This window comes from Taeniopygia guttata, chromosome 1 (assembly GCF_048771995.1).
Source record: "Taeniopygia guttata chromosome 1, bTaeGut7.mat, whole genome shotgun sequence".
Classification (NCBI taxonomy): domain Eukaryota; kingdom Metazoa; phylum Chordata; class Aves; order Passeriformes; family Estrildidae; genus Taeniopygia; species Taeniopygia guttata.
In genome coordinates, this window is record NC_133024.1 from 66,826,000 (window position 1) to 66,847,457 (window position 21,458).

The 21,458-nt window shown below is 43.8% G+C and overlaps 1 protein-coding gene across 5 annotated transcripts in view; it reads left to right on the forward strand.

Annotated features, from left to right (window-relative positions):
• KATNAL1 (katanin catalytic subunit A1 like 1) overlaps positions 1–21,458 on the forward strand; it is a 108,631-nt gene that overhangs the window by 31,348 nt on the left and 55,825 nt on the right. For 4 of the 5 annotated variants that reach the window (XR_005980626.2, XM_030274644.4, XM_072930243.1 and 1 more), the window contains exons 8-10: positions 454–580; positions 1,550–1,684; positions 3,998–4,124. Coding sequence is in view for 4 of the 5 variants with exons in the window: in XM_030274644.4 (XP_030130504.1) it covers positions 454–580; positions 1,550–1,684; positions 3,998–4,124 (389 nt within the window). In the remaining variant the exon portion in view is untranslated. Of the gene's footprint in view, positions 1–453; positions 581–1,549; positions 1,685–3,997; positions 4,125–5,618; positions 8,830–21,458 lie in introns of those variants that run through there. The other variant, XM_002194423.7, reaches the window with a different exon arrangement.

Sequence of the window (21,458 nt, forward strand, 5' to 3'; positions counted from 1 at the left end):
GCAGTCCATTATGCAGGGTGTGTGAAGGACATATCCATGTGGGCTATACCTCTGAGACCCTCACTGTGCTCCTGTAACATTCACAGCTAAAACCTGAATCTCTTGAGATTGCTGAGCTCCCTTCTGTCCTTATGCTTAACCCTCACCAGCCCAAAACCTGGACATGAAAACTGCCTGTATTGTGTCATGAAGACTATCCTATTGTGGTAGTGTTTCTTTTCCCCTTTTCAAAGTCATTTGCTGGGGAAAGCCAACCAACACTGACCCAAGGAGTACAATTTAAAGTGTAGAAACCTCAGCATGTGACAGTTTGTAAATCAAGGTCTTGAATTCCTTCCTTGTGACAGTCAGGGAAAATATGTGTGCAGTATGTCCAGCAGGGCTGGGTTGTGGTCTGATGAGGGCCTGTGCTTGCTGAACAGCCTTAATAGTGATGTTTTCATTTGAATAAAGGCACGGTTTTATGCACCAACAACAATCTTCATTGATGAGATAGATTCCATCTGCAGCCGCAGAGGCACGTCTGACGAACACGAGGCCAGTCGCAGAGTCAAGTCAGAGCTGCTTGTGCAAATGGATGGTAACAAGGGCTTAGATCTGGCTTTGGGGCTGGGATGCTGTTTCTTTACAGGTGGGAATGTACAAACTTGACCCATCTGGAAAACCTGGCTCTATGCATAAGAGAAAAATGAGGCACAACTTGAGTTGAGTGTAGTTTTGTAGTATCCAACAACAGATAACTGAAAAGGGTGTTCTGCTTTATTTTTTTCTAAAACGGCTATTTTTAGGGTGACTTGAAAGCTCATGTTAAAGAGACACAGACTCCTCAAGAAGCAGATAATGGAGATTTGTGCAGTTTAATGCAGGTATTCAATTTGTATTCAGTTTAAACAAAATTCTGCCCTTTGCTAGACTCTCCAACTGTGGAACCCCATTGTGAGATCTGCTTTTGCTGTATTCTATGATGGCAGCTAATATTACCCTTTTAAGTCAGATGTAGTACCTGTTTTGTGCAGCTGCACACAACAAGCATGACTATCTGAGGAATATTGTATGGTGTAGAGGTTTGATAGCCGCCTTTATATTGCAGCTATCATAAACTGCTGTATAAACTACTGTATATAAACTATTATTTTAAATGTTCTCAAATTTGCAGGTTCATTGTGGTAAGCTCAGAGTAGGGAAGCTTTTGATCTCTTTGCAGTCCTTACTTTGTAAGCTGAGTGACTCCTATTTCTTCTATGACCAGACTCGAAAGGGATAGTACTGTCAGTGGGACTAGCAGGGCTACACTCACATATATCTGTGTTATTAGCACTGTCCAAGAAAGCCCTCCCCTTACTCAGCAAAATAATGAACTGTCCCTCTCTCTGTGATAATGATGGTCTTGTGACACCTACCTATGGGAAGTTTGGAAAGGGACACAGGACTATAGAGAGCTGTTGCTTAGCTTTGTCCAGGCTGTGTTTGTCTGTGCAGTGTTTCTCAGCAAGCATCTCCATCAATAAGAGCTCTGGAATAAAATTGCTCTGAACTGTTGTGCTTGCAGGGGTAGGTGGTGCTCTGGAAAATGATGACCCTTCCAAGATGGTTATGGTATTATCTGCTACAAATTTTCCCTGGGATATTGACGAAGCTCTCCGACGGAGACTGGAGAAGAGGATTTATATACCTTTGCCCACAGGTGTGTTTGATAAGAACATTTTCCTTTCCTCTCTTTACAAGATGACTTTAGAATAACTGCAGGACTGTTGCGCTTGTAAGGAATCCTGATCGTTTTGTGATGAGCAGTGTAATTCAGGGGTTAATCATTTGTCTGGATTGCTTTATTTTTAAAGAGAGTGAAAAAAAGAGAAATGCTGCTTGCTTGGGGGCTGAAAAACAAAGAGCTGTGGCATTTCATTGCAAGCCATTGATGGGTTCTTATATTTTGAAAGAGAGTTAGTTTTAATGAGCCTGGAATTATTTTAAATGTTTAACAGTCAGTCCTTGAGTGATCATCAAAGGCAGCCTTTGGACATGTTCACAAATATTGCAAATGCACTCCATGCCCTTGCAGACAAATGGAAAGAAGTAGATCCATGAATTTTCACTTACAGGCTTAGTTCATTGCAAATCACTGCTTGCTTGCCTTTATTACTGTGCTTCCAGTCACTCAGAATGCAGCAGGCTGATTGCTTTCCTGCCCTAAGACATCTCAGCTTGTATTGTCTTTCCTAGCTGTCATTCACCTGTCCTATTAATTTTGAGGTTCCTATCACTTGAAGTTTGCATAGCTCTGTTTCTTCTTGGTACAGTGGATGCCTCATCTCCCTGCATGAGCACTCAAGATAACAAGATGCATGTCCATGGTGACAGTGGTTGTGATTGAGTTTAGCAGGTCTAAGGACACTTAAGAGTTCTACAGCTTGTCTTTGCAGCATACAGGCAGTAACAGCTCCTAACAGGATGCCTGTCTTTATGACCAATTAGTTTAAAATCCTATCAGCTCTTCCTCTTGTTTCTAATTAAACCAGATTGTTTTTTAACACAGTGTATTACACCCTGGACAACATAGGAGATGTGATTTTATTTCCAGTCTTAGTTTCTGTTGTATCTATTCTGCAAGTAAAAATATTGTGCTACTCTGGGCAAGTCTGAGTGATGCATTTATAACTGTGCTGTGTGATTTGATACAGTCAGGTATTTTAACTGAAAAAGTGGTATGGTAGCATATATGCACCTGTTTATTGTGGAATTTGATGCAAGCATATATTTCTTGGTGTTGAATTTTCAAAATGCTGCACAGACTTGCTTAGCCTCACAGCAACAATTAGAAGAATGTTCTCTGATGCAGGATACTCTCTGCAGGTATGCTTGTGTGGACATTGTGCCCTCTAAATAATAAATCCCCATTTTATAGCTAGTGCCAGTTGTGTGATGGATAACTCTGTGCTCTTGACAGTTCTGCAAAGCACACAAAACCAGCAGCTCTGGAGAAGCTTTCTATTTTCTTTTGTATTTCTTCTTTCCCAACAGTTAAAATAAGAATTAGCGACATCAATGAATAAAACATAATGTAGTTTATTGGACATTTCTTTAAGACTTTTAGCCTTTCCTACTGCTACTTCTGTTGCAATTGTCCTTTTTTATAGGTCATAAAAATTGATCACTTGGCAAATAAAGATGCTGAGCTGGCATATTTTTCCTGTACAGTGGAAGTCAGGAAACCAGTCATCCTCTTCTTTCCTACCCTTGTGCAGAGTAACACGGAGGCCTAAGCTGTCAGATGGGAATTCCCTCTTACAAGCTTAGGCTGCTTAACATGTGTACCCAAATGCACATATGCATGTGCCTTCTGCAAGAGAAATGGTTAATTGACTGCATGAGTGCTCATTGACACAGCTGGTTATCACTGTGTGCACACTGCATCTGGGTAGGAAAGTGGGATACCAGGATGTTGCTATTGAAAATATATTAATACAAGTTTATTGTATTAATGTGCCTAACATTTCTATCAGGCTTCAGCTGATTTCTTCGGTCCCAGCTGAATAAACTGCTTAAACATATGCTCAGAGTTCAGCCTGTTGTTAAGGGGTTTGTGCTGTCTGAAGCTCTCTTAATAGAATCCTTATTGTAGCTCTAATGAAACTATGAATAATATGCAATCAAAGCCTCGAATAGGGAGTGGATCCAAAGGGATGTGAGAAGAAACAGAAATTTGTAGGATTGTGCTTTTGTGCCCTTGGGTAATATGTGACCAAATGCTTTATCACCTGAGACATAACAGACATTTTTAGTGACAGATCACTCTGACAAATATCTCTCGACCATGCTGTTTTAATATACTGCATTTAACCAAATACTTTACTGTATTTGATTGCACACTGACTTGTTCTCTCTCTTTTCTTATATTGAACTCTTTTGTTCATACATTTCACTGAAAAATCTAAGTTGTGTTTATATATTTTTTAATGTAACTCTTTCCAGTCTTCAAACAAATATTTTTACGTTCTAGCAAAAGGCAGAGCAGAACTACTGAAGATTAACCTTCGGGAAGTAGAGCTAGATCCTGATATCAGCCTTGAAGAAATTGCTGAGAAGATTGAAGGCTATTCTGGTGCTGACATCACTAATGTTTGCAGGTATCTCATTGCCCTTAATTTGCAAATAGAACTGCATGGGAAGTCATAATTTGCATTATATGATAAAAGGCAATACCCACTACAGCTGAAGCCATGCTCACAGTTGTTTTTGAGGCCCAAATCTATTTACTGTATTCATGTATTACTGTCATGTGGAGTGGTCCAAATATCATGGAGTCTTTCTGTGAGATGTGGTTTTCTTGGATCTGAAGTGAAAAAAGTTATCTAAGCAAATCTCACGTTACAGTTGGCTGCATTTACTGTAGTTGTCTGCATTTGTTAATGTAGTGCAAGGCAGATTGTTGGGGTTTTTTTTTAAATCCCATTAGTTTAAGAGCTAGAATTCCATGATCTGAAAAATTCCTTTCACAGAACACTTCTTTGGGACTTCTATATGCTGCATGTTCAGACAGCCCCCAGTGCAGCTGAGTCTTGGTGTCTACCTGAATCTTCTAGGTGCAAGGGGGATATAGATGATAATATTAGTATTTAACTTATTTCCATCCTGTTTCCACAATTTGTTTCATTTTTGACACATCAGTCTTTTCTGGTGAAGGATAGGTATTTGAAGAAACTTATCTGAAGGAAGTCTATGTCCCTTAAGAATCTTGTCAAGAGAAATGGATCCTGTAAGAGTATGGCTTGGGAATCTTTTTTCTGCTCCCCCTGCTGCCTTTCTGAAAATGTGAAATTACTCCATGGATATGAAAACTCAGTGTGTGTCACGTAGTAGTGAAATTACCTTTCTCCCTAAGGCTTGTGTTATCCCTTGCTGGGAAAAACCTGGGGAAAAAGAAAATGTAATTTCAGACTGCCTGTGGGCCATGGTGTGAGAAAATGAGCAGTGTTCTTCAAGCCAGTGGACCAGGCTGGCAGGATCTGAGCTGGGGAGGAGTCACAGAGCAGGCAGGGCATGAGGAGCCACAAGCACCGATGGACTCAGCACTGCAGGGCCACGTGATGCTGTGTCTGATGCCTCCTGCTCTGCCCTTCACACATCCAGGTGCTGTGGACAAGCAGGCAGCCAAGCTGGGCTGCACTCTTAACCCTTGCTGACTGTCCTTTGGAGCTATGCTGCAGGGAGAAAGTTGAAGTCTAAAAGGAATGTGGTGTAAAAATCCAGATTACTTAAAAAAAAAAAAAAAAAAGTCTTTTAGTTTGTCTCCCACCCTGCCTTTTTCTGCTTTAAAGTTGTAAAATTTCATCTCCATGAATCATTGTAAAAGGTTTTCAGTTTTATAGTTTTAATTATCTCTGCACATTTACCATATGCTTAAATGGGTTTTGGTGCCAATGCATTCTTTATGTTGAATTAATGTAGTGATCTGGGAACATGGAAGCTACGAAAGATGTGAACTGCATCTTCTATGGTAAATAAATGCTGTCTTAAGTGCTCCTGCCAGTGGTTTCTAGCAAGAGTATACAATCAAAACTCATAGGCTTACAGCACATTCTGGTAGCAATTAGCTCCCATGCATTGTCCTGTATTTCCAGGGATGCATCTTTAATGGCAATGAGAAGACGTATTAATGGCTTAACTCCAGAAGAGATTCGTGCACTTTCTAAAGAAGAGCTTCAGATGCCGGTTACCAAGGGGGACTTTGAGCTGGCTCTGAAGAAAATCTCCAAATCTGTTTCTGCTGCAGACCTGGAGAAGTATGAAAAATGGATGGCAGAATTTGGATCTGCTTAATCTCAGTGGCAGCTTTCCTTTGCTAGAGTTTTATGGTTTTTGTTGTTCTCACTTTCAAAATGAGTTAGAAATCTTTTTAAAGGTTTAATAAAAGGTCTGCCTCTGCCCTCATCCCACCCCTTTCTGGTGACAGGATCTTTTAAGCTATTTGTCTTTAAAGGGAATGAACACAATAATGAGCTAATATTGTAAAATATATTTTATCTCTGAAGTAGAAAAATAAGACAAACAGGAAGGGAAAAATCATACTTCTGAGGGCGGTCTTTTTATTTTTCAAATGAAGAGCAGTGTTATTAACTTCCTCCTAGTCATTTTTTATGGCTGGAGTCAATAAATCAGCTGGGGGATGTGACTCCAGAGGAACAGACAAGGGCTTGCTGTACCCCCCCTGCTCTTAAGTGCTGCTTCTGCCTCCCTTGAATGTGGCATCCAAGTTATTATTCTTTCTCTCTATGCTCGGATATTCAGAGCAAAGCCTGTGGATTAATTGGCATTACAGAGGAAATGAGGACCAGTTTTCCATCAAGACATGAGCCTGACTCTCCTCTCATGTACTCCCATTTGGAATTGATGTCGCTTCAGACTGTTATCGGTGTTACCTGCAATGACTTCTGGTGGGAATGAGAGGGAAAGAAAAAGGCATGGATTGTTCTCAGTCTGGTTTATGCTTGTTCTCTGAACATAGTTCGAACCTGTTTGACCAGTAGGCACTTTGACTTAGGTTATAACTTGCACTTTTATGCTTATGTATCATCTTGTGCTTTGTTTGTGCTATCTAAATGTAATCGTTACTAGTATTATTATTATTATTTTAGTACTAAGAGTTTAATAAAGACACTAATACCAAGGCTGTGTTTAAAACACAATGCTGTTCTTAGAACAAATGGCTGTGAACTTCCACTTTTGATTAGATATGAACTATTTCCTAGCATTAGTAGGCAATGGGACTTTTATGTTTTTGTGTTGTAGAACTGTTCATACTTTTTTTTTTTTTTTTTGGTGAAGATTTCTTAAAAATGTATAAATATTACTGGTTTAGTAATATTTAGAAAATAATCTGTATGATCTCATTTATGTTCTTAACTGTTTCTTCCCTTCCCTCATACAAGTGCAATGATGAGAAGGGTTCTAAAGTCTAACATAAGAAATCCTCTCTAGAGTATACCTGTCACATTGATTGTGTGAGCTTTTCACAGACTCAGCCTGCGAGTCTGGCATATGAAGTTTTCCTGTGGAAGGAATGGGAAGGGCTGGTCAAACAGCCAGATTTACAGAGAAATATGCAAGCTGTCAGGTTTTTGGTGATGTTGTGAGCAAGGCCTTAAGTATCTTGGTGGATGTGAATTGCCCTGCAGCTTGGTAGGTAGCCAACCCTTCAGCTCTCTGTGGAGACTCCTAGTGGCACAGAGAGATGTGATGGAGTAAAGAAACAAACACAGCGCCTCTTATTGAATGGGAATATATCCTTATTTGCTCCTTTTTGTTAGTCCTTGGAAATTCCCAATAATGTCAGTAATTCAGCACACTGGTCTCTTGGGCCATGACAGGTTAACCACTAAGGCAAAACACCTTAAATCAGATGCTTCGTTTGCTCAGGGAAGTGGTAAAATCACCATCCCTGGAAGTGTTTAAAAAATGTGTAGATGTGGCACTTGGGGACATGTGAACATTTTGACATGTCAGTGCTGGGTTAATGGTCAGATTTGATGATCTGAGAGGTCTTTTCCAACCTTAATGATTCTATAATCCTTCCCAGGGAATAACTGGACCTTTATAGACAGAAAGCTCTGAAAATATTGCTATGGACTGTCATTTTTGCCTTATGAAGCTATAGGTGTCCAGTTGTTCTTTGTTTGTTTGTTTGACTGCAGTAGAAATTAGTAAAGCTACACAAATCTTTTGTGGCCAGTATTAGATTACCACTATGGGGTCTCTCACTAAATAGGCCGTTGCTGCCCAAGGAGCTTAATCTACACAACCAAGTTGTAGAAGGGAGTTGACATAAATGCCAGTAACAACCCTACGGAGCTGCCCAATAACAGTGCTGGGATTCAGCAGTTGCTGCTTAGTAGGGTCTAAGTTCCAGTTTGCTCAGTTCCACATTGCAAGCAGCAGTGACCTTCCTACTGATGAAAGCACAGCACTTGCTGTGAAAATGTCAGTCCTTAGCTCTTTGATGAACCTTCTGCCTTAAGGCATTAAACTTCCCTCTTGGCTGTTAAGCAAAATACACTGTACTGGATATTCCCTTTAGCAGGAATTATTCAGGTGCTGCAGTCTTTTTCTCTAAAGGTCATGGTTTCTACCCCAGAAATGTTTTCACTGTACAGGTCCATTCATCATTTACAGCTGCAGAACAGAAAAGTGAAAGTTTTCAGGCAGTAGATGTATATGATGGTTGTGCCCCAGAATTACTGACATAACTTGGGCCCTGCTAGATCAGGCACCCCAGAAGACCAAGACCATCCCTTCCCTGCTGAGATCTTTCAGGAAAGGGAGCTGTCTTTGTGTGCTGACCCTTTTATCTTTACCAAGTCATGCTGGCACACCCATCTAGGTGGGCTTGGAGACTGGGTTATTTACTCCAGGGGAGCCAGCAGTGGATGCAGCAAGTAGCAGCCCAGGAAGGAAGGGCAGCCATCAGTGGCAGCAGCTCAAGGCCTAAAGGATGAGTGTACGGCTCAAAGTGAGAGTAGTTCGCGTCCCAGTGCTGGAAACCCTTGTGTAAGGACCCTGGATTCCTTGGAAAGCAATGTACAAGCATGACACAGTCATGTGTCACAGCAACACTGTTCAAGCTATGCCTGTTTGTGTATGGAGATCATCCACACACGTGGGGGTGTGCACAATAGGTGGTGCTTTAGTAGTTGTACCTAGATTACATAAGAAACATGTTTTAGAGCTGTGTTTATGTGTTTTCTAAACATCTGTGAAGGCCCTGCTGGGTGGCACTGTCAATTTTTGTACAGTTCACAATCTGGTTGTATGAAGTAATAAATGTGCACTAGAGTCTGTCCGTCTCTCTCGAGTGGGGCTGGGAGTGCTTTGCTGCTAACTTCTTCCAAAGGCTGCCATACAATGTTGATCTCTTCAGTATGTCATGGTGCCCCTTCACCAAAGTCCTGGATGGAGAGCAGTTAAAATCTGGGGTTTTTGGATAAAACTGTCAGCAATGCTTTCTCTCTAAATTGGCCTTTTGTTGCCACAAGCTATAAAATGGAGAATACTGCAATGCCCAGCACATGGAAGGGTGGGTAGGGGAGAACAGAGGCCCCAGCAGATGTTCAGTGTTAGCACCTGATTCAGACCTCACAGAGCCAGGCAGCCTTTTTTATTTCTTGCCCCTGGGCTGGAAGTATAATCAGGCTCCAAAGAAGCTGCCTGCTAACCAGGAGACTTTCAAGAGCAAAACTTCTATTAGGAAGGAGCTTTCAAACTTGGAAAGAGACCCTATGTCTCCTGGGACTGAGTTGATTATTTGAATTTTCTCCTTTCCTTGTGAAAGAATGGAGTTTCCAGTGTTTCATAATACTTCAAACATGAAAGAGCGAGCAAGGGAAATGCTGATCAGGGGATTTCAGGAGAGGTCAAATCTTTGCATAGGAAGTTCAACTCACCCCAGTTTAAAAGTGACTGAAATAGCAAAGGTGCACTGACTTGTTCTGATCATGGGAAAGATGAAAGAGCTTGTGTGCTTTAAAAGAAGTCCTCCATCAAATGACCAAAGACTTCATGGTACAATCCAGGCATGAAGAGGTAGAATCAGATGAAGAAATAGTGACTTTTTTTTTTTTTATCTGTTATTGGAATAAGCCACCCTCAATCAGATTGTGAATTGGGATGTTTTTTCAGAGCTGTAGTGACAGATAAGTGCGTGATGAACACGCAAGCGACACCGTGCTGCCAGGGAGCAGGCAGGGAGCTGCACACTGGTGTAAAGTGGGTGTCAGCACCATGGCAGGAGCTGAGCCCCCTCTGTGTGAGCTGTCCACAAAGCAGCTCTGTGGTGCAGAGTGGAGCCAAGATGGACAAGAGTAGGCTCAGTAGTGCTCTGGAATAAAGCAGACTTCTGGTGATAGCAAAGGCAAGGCGCTGGTGCAGTTCAGAGAATGTCTCACGGCCATTTCCCTGTGCACAGTAAGGGTTTCACTGCAGTGCTGTGCCAAAGCTTGGCTGTCACTGTGGATGATGCCTCAGTCCCCTGTGTTCAGGGCCCAGCTGCCACACACAGCACAGCTAACAGAGTTGCACAGAAGTGGTGTTCCTGCATCCCACAGCACAGGAACATTTGACCCTTTCTGCCTTCTGGTCCTCCCTGGCTTTGTGTACTGGTTGTGACCCACTTAGTGCATACGTGGTGGTTCAGTACCTCTAACAGAGGTGCAGTACAGAGCTGTCTTTTGATCAGCTAAGGTGCCATGATTCTACACACATCTGCATGTAGGTGTCTTGGAAATATTCAGGCAATCTTCCCCTTCTTTAGAAGGCCCCAGCTAGCATTAAAAGCAGATGGGATGAAATATCTTGGCTAGCCTAGTTGCCCAATGCAAGAAAACACCTCAGTAGCCACAGAGGTGCCACAAGGAAAGTTCTGGCTTTGTTATGAAGTGGCAAAATGTGGGGATGTTCCCACTCCTACTGCACAGGCAGAGTTAGGGTTGTATCATGTCCAAGCCCTGTTTCCTGGCTTTTGTGTATTTGTGATATCTTTGCTGCAGTAGGAGCATTTTTTTCAGAGTTAGGGGGAAGCCATGGGGTATTTGTTCAGTGTCTGGGTTTGGATTTTGGAGATCCCATGATCTGGTTGGTACATGAAGCAACTGAACTTGTTCCCAGGATGCTTACTTTTGGAGAAACTCATCATGCATCCTGCCTGACTGGCTGTACATTAAGAAGTGTAGCTTTGTGCAAACTCACTTAAATATAATAATTAGAATATTTGCTTGACAAAGAGAAATTTTTACTGCCAGATTGCAACTGTAATGCTCTCATTTGTAAACAGCCCCTTGCATATGTTGTTTAACTGAGGTAAAAGAAAATGTCTTGGAATTAAGATTTTGTTTTTTAACTTGACTTTGGAGAGCAAGAAAGGTAGAAAAATATTTGCCTAGAGGAAGATACAAGAGTACTCAAGACAGAGATCTGCAATTTCTTCTTTTTGTGGCTTTCCTTTTTGTTGCACTGCTGGGCTGTGCTTTCTGTTTCCAATTTGTTTTGAAATAATTACCATTGTTTATCCCATCACTCAGACAGCCTTTGCAGATGATTTGGTTCCACAGAGCCCTCTTTTGCTTGGTTGTTGGTGTTCTGGCACAGCATGCTGTGTGACATCTGACTGAACAGGCTGATAGCATGACATCTTCCTTGTGAAGGAAAGGTCACCCAAATGGTGAAGGTGAGAAGAACTGCACAGAATACCAATTGGACTGGCAGGAACAGAAACCATAGCAACTCTGCTCAGGGTTTATAAATACAACCAAGAAGAAAAGGGGAATACCCTCAAGGAGATGCTGACAACACCACAATATACATATTGATAAAAGTGTGGGTCTTTGCGTGTTCACCAGTGAGCAGAACCTACGTAAGAGGGTGGAAGTGGTTCAAAGGAAACCAATTCCAGGCACTGCCAACAGCTTTCATCACCCAGCCTTGCTGTTTTAAAACATGACAATGTCCAGGGGCCAATTTGTTACTGCTGCTACAAAAGCTGCCTTTTAGGTAATCAAATTGGACTTTCCAAAAGCTTGCTGCCTGTCTTGAAATGTCTTCAAACTTTGGCATGTGGTGGGACTGGAGCTGTGCTTGGAGGGCTAGAAGAATAAGGCAATGTTAATAGTGGTGTATTTCTGTAGGGTCCTGGGGCTTTGTTGTGCTGGGTACAATTTGAGTGTGCAAGAAAAGATGCTCCAAATGCTTATGAGGAGTTGAGATTGTAGAAGGATGGGAGGGAAGTGGAAGGTCCTAGGATCAGTGGAGGAGACAAAATTGTCCCCCTGACTCTCAGTTCCCAACCCTAAAGCAGACGGTGGTATTTTTAAATTGCTTTTGATCTGCAGTCCCCTAGCATTTTTTGTACTGAGGCTGAAGATTTCTGTATTGTGAATTAAATAAAGCAAGGGTTTTTTTTATTTAATAGAGAAGGTATGTTTTTCTTAAATACCTTTTGCAGACCCTTAATAGGTGCTCCTGTTAGCTACAGATGATGGTCTGAAAAGCACTGGCCCATGACATCCTAAGCTTGCCTGAATTTCTTATGGGAGAGAGTCTATAATGGATGTGTTGATTTTATTTTCTACTTGTTAGCTTGCTCAGAAAGATGAAGCTCAGTGAATGTGAGGTCCTTCTGGGGAGTTTATTTATGGTGTGTTTTTTTCTGTGCAGATTAGCATTTCATCAGCATATGGCACAGCCATTTAAAATAAATATTTGGCTTTCCTTAAATTATGCTTGTGTAGAAAGGTCCCTGGATATGCATATCTGTCCCTCTGTTGTATGTAATTAGACATTTCTACCATGGTGCTGGGGGACCAGACTCCTTCCCCCTCGCTGAGGAGCCAAGAGCCTGCTCCTCCCCTGCCTGAGGGATCTGTGTGCCTCATCTCAGGGGGAACGAGGCAGGAAATCAGCCCCTTTCCTGGGGGGCTGCCAGCCACACACTGCTGGCACTGCCAGGGCAGCCTGCTTCCCTAGACCCTGGGAATTCAGATTTATTTAAACTGGGAAGTGCCCAGCTTAAGCAAATGCTTGGCACCCCATCCAGGCTCCCCTCCTTCACCTGCCAAGGCAGATGTGCTTTTGCAAAACACAGCCCCGAGTGAAGCCTGTGGGAGCAAACTGTGTGCAGAAGGCTGGGGAGGAGCTCAGGCAGTGTTGGGGAGGATGGGATGCTGGTATGCAGCCCTGTGTGCCCACCCAGTCTGGGCAAGGGAAATCAGTGGTGAGGAGAGGGAACAGCACTCCCTCAGGCATGCAATATAGATGTGGATGGGAGAAGAGCAAGAAACTTATTTTAAAACAAAGGAACAAATGACAAGCTAATCAGTTTTAAGATGGAGTGGAGCCTGTAACCCAGGGGGCCTTTTACATCTCTTTGGCATATCCAGATGTTTTGTTTTCTCACAGATGATTTGGAACTTGTTTCCAATCTAAGTTCTCACTTGATTTGTATCCATTTGATGGTGCTGATAGTGCTGTCTAACAAATATTTCTCACTCCTTGATATTTACTGTACATCCCTGAATGCTTTTATAGACTCACCATAAAAAGCAACACCTTGTGCTTTGTTGTACTGTACAAACTCCTTCAGGCTCTTGTATAAACTGGATCCTCCTCAGCACCCTTCCTTTCTAACTGATCCCAATCTTTGTTTAACACAGATCATCAGGAGCGTACATGGTGGGTCCTTAAGCCACACACAGCAAGTTACCCAATAAGGCAAAGAAAAAAAGAAATTGCTGTCATGGTACATTTCTGTAATCAAGAAAATAAACCAAGTATTTGGTTTTATGACCTGCAGCAGGACAGAAGGTTTGGGTATATTATTTTTGCACAGTAAACAGGCCTCATTAGATAACTGAGGCATTCATAGGCAGTGGGATACACGGAGGAAGATGCAGTAGCTCTCCAGACAGCAGCGATAGAAAAGATGTGGATATTCTCTTTGCAGGGGATGCAGCTACATCCACCCACAAGGCTGAAGACCACAGCATTTTTTTGGAAGTTTGGATGCTGCCCAGACAAAGGGGAAGAAAATATTTGGGACCAGCTAACACACTCCAGGGGTCCATGGCTACAAGTAACTAGGGATGAATGTGAGTGGTGAGGAACACGATGGATAGCAACTGCCTTCTGCCAGTCTCCCTGCCTCTGCCTTGTTCCTAGAGCCCAGGCACTCATGCTCAGGTCCACACTGCCATGAGTCCCCAGGCACTCTGTGCAGGACCCTGCTGGAACAGCATTCTCCAGTGCATGCTCCGTGTTCTTGAGCTGTCCAGATGCAAAACCAATCTGCAGCCTCCCAAAGGGAGATGTTAAGCATTTGACAACAGAAACCCTATTATGCAAGAAGTGAACCCACTTAGACTGAGTCTGTTCAAGAGATTTCCTTCATATCTGCTGGTGGCTCTTACAGCCAAGGACTATTGCTCTTCTGCTCCTCGGTGACAGGACTGTTTTGATGTTTTTCTGTTGTGTTGCTCTGCTGGGACTCCGTGGGTGTGCCAGCAGCCTGCAGTGGTTGTGTGTAGACAACCACAGCTTTGCTGCTTGGTGACCCTGGGAGTGCAAAGGCTTTGTCTCCCATTAGAAACCCAGAAGCCCTACTTCTCAAAGACTTCTCCCAACCAGAGGTATTTTGTACTATGTTTCAACTCGCAGTCCTTTTGACAGAAATTACCTGCAGGCTGCCTGGCCAGTCTTTTCCTCTAATGGTGCAGGGTAGTTTTAAGAAGACAAAAAAACTGTCACACTTAATAAAAAATGCCTGGCCAGGTTTGGTAAAGGACAGGAACACAGGAATAAGGTTGTGTCTGAACCCTGACAGAGCTCACCACACGGCTCCCCAAATGGGAGTCACACTGACTTGAGATGGTGTTGAACACAATCAAGGAAGGACCATGGAACAGGATGAGGAAGAGATAGGTGGTAGGAATTGCTGCTGCTGAAGTTAGTCCTGGGACAATGATACAGCTGCCCGAGTGAGGATCCAGGGATGCTTTAGGGGTATGAGTTTGGAACAGACTCATAGTTTATATGGCTTTGATGGTTAAATTGTGATTTCTTATAGCTGTGAGTTTTGCTAACACTCTTCTCAAGGGCAGGGGACAGAAGGTCCCATGAAAGGGGTATTGCCAAGGCCATTGATCGTTCTGTGGGCACTGCATCTCTTCAGAGAGCTGTGTTGTGCAAGGTGCTGGACAGGTATGCAGGAATGACAGCCCCAGTCTGAACAAGAAACTGGGTGCACCAGTGAGACAAGCCAAGATGGGCAAAGGAAGAGGCAAGAGCAGAGGTAGAAGATCCATCCCATCATTGGTGCAGCCAGGATGTGCTGAGCTTCTTGCTATCCCTGATGCTTGTTAGCAGCCCTAGAGATGGTGTCTTCCAAAGGCTGAGGTCAAACACAGCCTTTGCAGAGGGAAGCTGTCCAGACCATAGCCAAGGGATAGTTTGCAGTTTGGCTGGGCAGCTCCCAGACTCAGCTGGGGCACTGTGGGGCATGGACAGCTGGGAGCACGGGCAGCCTGCTCTTCGTAAAGTTGGGGTTGGGGCCATTTCCATCTGTTCCCAAAGAGAGATGGTGCAATATCTCCTGGCTCAGCTTCCTGAAGGTTTTCTGGTCCCATCAGGATTTTCCAGCTGCTGTTGCTACACTGCATAGAGCTGGACCATTTGTGTCTCCAGTAAGCTCTGCTCTTCAGCTTCAGCCTCAGTTTTAACCTTCAGTCTCTCAGGACTCGTTGCAAATTTACACTTAAGCCTTGTTTTTTATTTAAGCCTTGGGTTTTCCATGAAATTTTCCTGTACGGAAAGGAACGTGCAGGTGTTGAGTGTGCAGAACCCACTTGCTCAGCCATCACAAATCCCCCAAACAGAGTTTTGTGCACCATGTACATGGAGTTTATAACCCCTTTGATTTAGAGTTCTTGGGATGTGGTGCCCACACTGGATTGATAAATACTGAAATTTCTTAAGAAGCACAGAGGCTGCACAGCATAAGAGGTCAGCTAGAAGGGACTCAGAGTCCTGCTGAGCTCTGAATTCTTGAAGACCACTTGACTCCTTGATCCAACAGAAAACTCCCAAATGCAGCCATCTGCAGAAATGTGTCCTTTAAGAGAGTAAGAAATTGTCAAAGAAAGAAAGGGTTCAAACAGCTTTCAAGATTCATAAGCCCCTTGAGGAAGTTTTAAGAGCTAGAACAGCTCAGTAGTTGCTTTACATGCCCAGCAGCTTTCAGTTTGTGCATCTAGCAGCTGTAGCTGGGGGCTGGATGCAGCTCCTGGCCTTGGGGCTGGGCTCAAGCACGCGCCTCTTGCTCAGAGCAGCTTCAGCTTTAAAGTCACTGCAAAGGTTTGTGTGCAAAGTGCTGACTGCAAACATCCATCACGAGGAAAACCAAGAGGAATGTGATGCACCAGGCTTGTTTAGAAACCGCAGATGATTTACAAAGTGTGCTTAATTGGAAGTTTCTCTTTGCGGCTTTCTGACGAATTATTTTTCTGATGCAGACGTGTAGGAGTATTTTAAAAGGCCTATGTTTACTAAAGAGGAGTTGCATAATTGGGGATATATTTATGAACTGTATATGTGCAGGATAGGGAAGTGATCTGAGGAATCACAGCAGTGCAGGAAGGGTCTGGGTGTCTCAGGGCATCACCTGGGCATGAGGGTGTTCTCTCGGTGCAAGAAAGGGTTTCATGTCCCTATCCCCTGGGCATCTCTTCCCAGTGCTGGCACTGTGGTTATGAAAACATGGGGGATCTGAGTGTGTCCACAGAAAGGCAGTAAGGAATAGAAGAGGTGAAAAGAAACATAGTCTGTGGAGGAAGGTGCTCAGAATAAGGTTCACTACATTTTTGAAAAGAAAACTTTAAGGGAGTTTAACTTCACATTTTTCTAAAAAGTCTATTTTTAAATCTAGTTCCAAAAAAATCTTTAAAAATCTAAAAATGTTTGAAGAGGGAGAGAATATACCATTCTTGATGTCCTCTGTGGGGAAGGCAGAGGGAAACAGGCTCAAGTTAACATAGGGGATATTTGTGTTTAACATCAAGGGAAAAAATGCAAATATCCCTACATCGAAAATGGGAAGAGTTGTGGAGACACCATTCCAGCAAAATGTGTCTGGTCTAAAAATTGTTCCCCACAAACAGCACTGGAGGAGCCATCCTGCCTATGAGCAGGAAAGTGGACTAAGCAATCATCTGGACCTAGTTCTGATGAGTTCTGGCACAATTTGGGCCTTACAGCCTTTCCCCCCTTCTGTACACCAAAGACATGAGTTTATAAGTGCTGCTTCATAGAGTTGCCACTGGCACTCACCAGCAGAGGCAGAGGGAGGAGTTCAGTTTCAGGAATCTGATGACACTTTTTCACACCAAGATGGATGGGCATTTCCACGCTGGCCAGTGTGGAAATACTGGGGCCAGCTGGGGTCCTGGCATTTATCCCTGTGCTCCACAGTCCTAAAGGTGTTCACATGGCAGCAGCCTCACAGCACACATCCTTACACCCCAGCTCTCCCTCCCTATAGCCTCCCTAGACTTAAAAGTGACCACTTGGCCTGTTTATAATTTATTAATACTTTAGGGACTGAGCTGATCCTGACAAGGATTTTGCCCAAGAACATGATGGGCAACAGGAAGAAAAGGCATATAAAACAAAATGTGGAATTCTAGTTTTTCTGAAGATAGATTCTATTGCCTCCTGGGTTGTATTTGGGCAAACTTATCTCAATTTCCATCTGCTAGGTAACCCTGCCTTTATTCTGACATGTGGAATTAGCATCCAATCTTGTCTCAAACACCTCAAGAAGTGCAGTATCCATCACTTGCTGTGCAATTTTCTCCAGAAGGTTAATGTCCTTATGGCTAAAAAGTGTGCCTGATTCCTAATTCAGCTCAGCATGTTCTCCAGTGCCCATCACTGTCTATCTGTGGGCCTTTCTCAGACTAAATTCTTAGCTCCCTATTAGCATCCCATATTTTCTCTCCACACATGTACTTACACACATCATCAGATCACTTCTCAGTTTTCTTTCTGACAAGTTACAGAGGCTGACCTCTAGAAGTCTCTCCCTGGAAATGATTTTCTTCAGCTCTCAAACCATTTTTTATGTCTCTTTTCTTTACCCGCTCCAATTTTTTGATGTGCTCTTTTAAATATGGCACCTCAGCAGGATGTAGTGTTCTAGTGTCAACCTGACCAAGGACATACATAGAGATAAAATCGCCTTCTATTCTACTTCACAGTCCTGTTGCTTATGCACTGAAGGACCAAATTAGCTCATTCTGCTGTAGCAGACAGAAAAAAAAAAAAAAAGACCCCACGTTTGAGAACCAGAAGGCCAGATAGTGGTATTAAAAAGAGATAAATGGAGCCAACATGAAAGTAGAATTACAAACCAGGGCAGGATTAATAGCACACTGTGATACTAGCCTGGACACATTAGTTGAAAAAAAATGCTGAGAAAACAGTTTCTTCCACTTCAGAGCTGATTGCAAGGCTGTGCTGCTGTGAAGGTTCCTGTGTGGTGGGCAGGCTGTGCTCCAGGCGCCACAAAGTGCCAGGGCTGCCCCGGGGAGGGTGACTGACTCCTGGATCACAGGGCTGTCCTTGGAGACCCTTGCTAAATTGTGCCCCCAAGCTCTTTGAGATGTGAGGCAAGGTCTGATCTTTTCTGGGCTCAGCCTATCCAGGCTGTGGATAGACCTGCCCTGCAAACTGTGAGATACCGTCAGGGCACCTCACACAGGAAGGCACCCACAGCCCTTTGTCCTCTGTCTTCTGCACTGAAAATCTTTCACAGGCAGGAGGGTTTTTTCTTTCTTCCCATACCTGGTGACACTGAATGCAGAGTCACTGTGTCATTTGCAAATACATTTTCAGTACACATCCTCAGCACAAGCCTCATCTTCCTGTATTAGAGACAGTGACCTGACCCCAGTTGCTCTAAAATCTTTGAGTGATTCCCTGAAGCATCTCAAGGGTAATGTACCCTGTGCCAGTGGTCAGGTCTCCTGGTCTTTGAAGGCTTTCTATGAGGTAGTTCCTTAGTCTCCTTCTTCCTCTTTTCTAGATCTGTAAAATAAATTTAACAATCTTGGGGGTTGATAAGATGCTCAGATCACATCCTAAGTTCTTTCATTTGTGCTGCTGCAAAGTCTTTTGCACTGCTTCTGTCCTCAGAATTAGAGTGACAAGGTGTATCCTTCTCCCTTGCTGACCTCCTTGTTTGGGGTTCTGACCCCTGGTGCTTGGGTGTCCCAGGAACCCGGACACTGAGGGCAGTCAGTCCTGTGCTTGCTGCGTGTGCTTCTTGTGGGACAGAAGTGGGAGAGTGTCCTTACCTCAGGGGGCAAAGCAAAGCCAGAGAGGAGCACTGGTATAGAGCCAGTTGTTGGGGGATTGATGGACTGGAGAGAGCCTGGTGGAGGTCACCAAGATGGCTGGTGCACATTGACGTACCAGGAGATGGTGAGAGAGCTGAGCTTATTCAGCTGTATGAGGAGAAGGCAAAGGAAAGATCCAGTTTTTGCCTGCAACTACCCTATGGGACATAACACAAAATATGAATCCAGACCTTTACAGGACACACATGGTGCAAGGATGAGAGACAGCACAGGAAATTCTGTGCAGATATAAGGCATGAGAATGGCATTGTAAGAGTGGTCAAACACTGGCCTAGGCTTCCCAGAGAGGTGGTAGTGTCTGTCCTTGGAGGTGTAATTCACCAAGGTCCTGATCAGCTTGCTATAACTGGACCTACTTAGAGCTGGCCGGGTACCTGATGACTTCCAGAGGTCCCTTCCAACCTGAGTTATTCTGTCATTCTCTGACGCACTTGAAGTAACCTGCAGGGCAATGACAGCAAGGAGACAACAGCCACAATCCCTTGAAATGAAGGCTATGCAGATGGTTTATTGGCATAGCAATAAGATAAATTTAATCTTCATGCAGCACCACTTTTATTAAAGAAAGCAATGTGATCTTAGTCCATGGAGCAGCATTTCACCTTGGACTGGGGAAATGCACAAAGGGGCTGAAGGAGAGCTGTGCTCTTTGACCAGAGATGCTCCAGGTGCCCTACAAGCACTGCTGGGAGCTCTCATAGAGGCAGCAGCTGCACCAAGACCCTGCAGACAGACCTGGACAGACCTGGGAATTCCATAGTTGTGACCTCTTGTGCTCCTCATTAATGCTCAGGTCGTAGGCAGTGATAGAGGACTAATGAGCATCATTTGGGCACATGGGAGTTACGTGAGAGGTTGTGTGAGGTGGGAGTTGTGTCACCTCACTTCAGGTCTTGGAGGCAGGGCTGGAGCCCAGCTGGCTTACTAGGCTCTCCCCTTCATCTGTGGAAGGTGGTGTGCTCCCCTTGGAGGATTCAGCTCATCCTGAGGTGTGTGTCTAAGTCTGGTGAGTTGATAGTGTTGATGATGGTATTTGGAGTTTACTTCTTTCTTTATTGGGTGCAGAGTGGGAGTCTAATCTGGTGATTAGAGGGACAACCATCTTAGACTTGGCCAGTGGAAGCAACCTTTTTTGGGGCTGGGTTACAAGTGTACCTTAAGACTCCACATGACTCAACATATATGGGAAGGGACCAAGTCCCTGTGAGCACCACGCTCAGCACCGAGGCAATATGCTGCCTTCATGGGATCAGGAATCAGAGTTTTATATGGCTAAAGCTAGAGAGGGAAGTCCAATTCCTGATGCCATGTACCACTATCCTGAACTTTTGCTCTTTCAGAGTCAATTTTTTCACACTGGGGAGCTGAAGAGTTATGCTTTCTGTAGGAAAAATTGTGTTCATCTTTGGTGGAAAAGCAACACCTCAGCTTGATTTGCTCTGGCCAGGCTACCAAAGGCATCCGTGTGCATAATTTTCTCCCCATTCTTTCTTCCATTCTCTGATCCCAGATACCTTCCCAAAGCCCCTCACATTTCTCCTAAATGGTATGCATCATTTTGTTTGCTGACTCTTCCTCCTGTTCTAGCTGTGCCTCCTGCTCTGGGCCCAGCTACCACATTACATACTGCAGAGACTGCTTTGCAAGACTTCAGAAAAGCTTTTCCTGCTCTTCAAAGAGAGAAGAGCACACTGCTATTTGATTCTTAAAGGCAGCCTGTGTTTTGGTCTCGAAAAAACCTGATCTGGCCTATCAGTGCCATAAGATGGAGAATGAAGCCAAGAATAGTGAATTAAATCTTCAAATGTTGTGCTCTGTCAGCAGAAATGTGAAAGATATGTTTTGTGTCTGTGGAAATCCCAAAAGGACATTTTGGAGGATACCTACAACTGTCCAGACAAACCAATATGCAGGAGCAGGCAGTTCCCAGGGAAGTCTCCGTGTCCCTCAGGACTCCTGGCAAAGCAGCATTGCTGGTGACCCTGACACCCAACACACTTTAATTCATTGTAAACAGCACTGATGAACTGGAAAAGCAGTTTTGATCTGGTTTCAAAGGTACATTAAATGAAATGTTACTTACAGAAATTGTTCCACCATTGCAAAGCTCTTCCCAGATTTTAAACATATGATTATGCACTTTCAGTCATGTGTAACGTCAGGAAGAATTACAGTGTTTCACATCTTGTCCAATATCTCAGGTCTGTGTAAAAAGTCAGCCTTTTGGCTTTAGATCCTAGGGATGGAGCAGTGTCCTCTGCCCATGAGACTGACGAAGGGAGGACAGATGTTAGTTCATTTAGTTCAGCCACTAGACTGTCTTCACCAAATTTTCTTATTCTCCCCCTGAATTGCTGCTCAGCAGCACTTCGGCCCTGGGGCTTCTGCTCCACACTAATCTCCTGAGACACAAGCTGCCAGCCAGCTCCATTGGCGGCTTGTCTGTGGGTCTGGCAGGTCCTGAAGCCACAGGTCACACAGGGACTGCTGATTGCCAAAGCCTGGGAA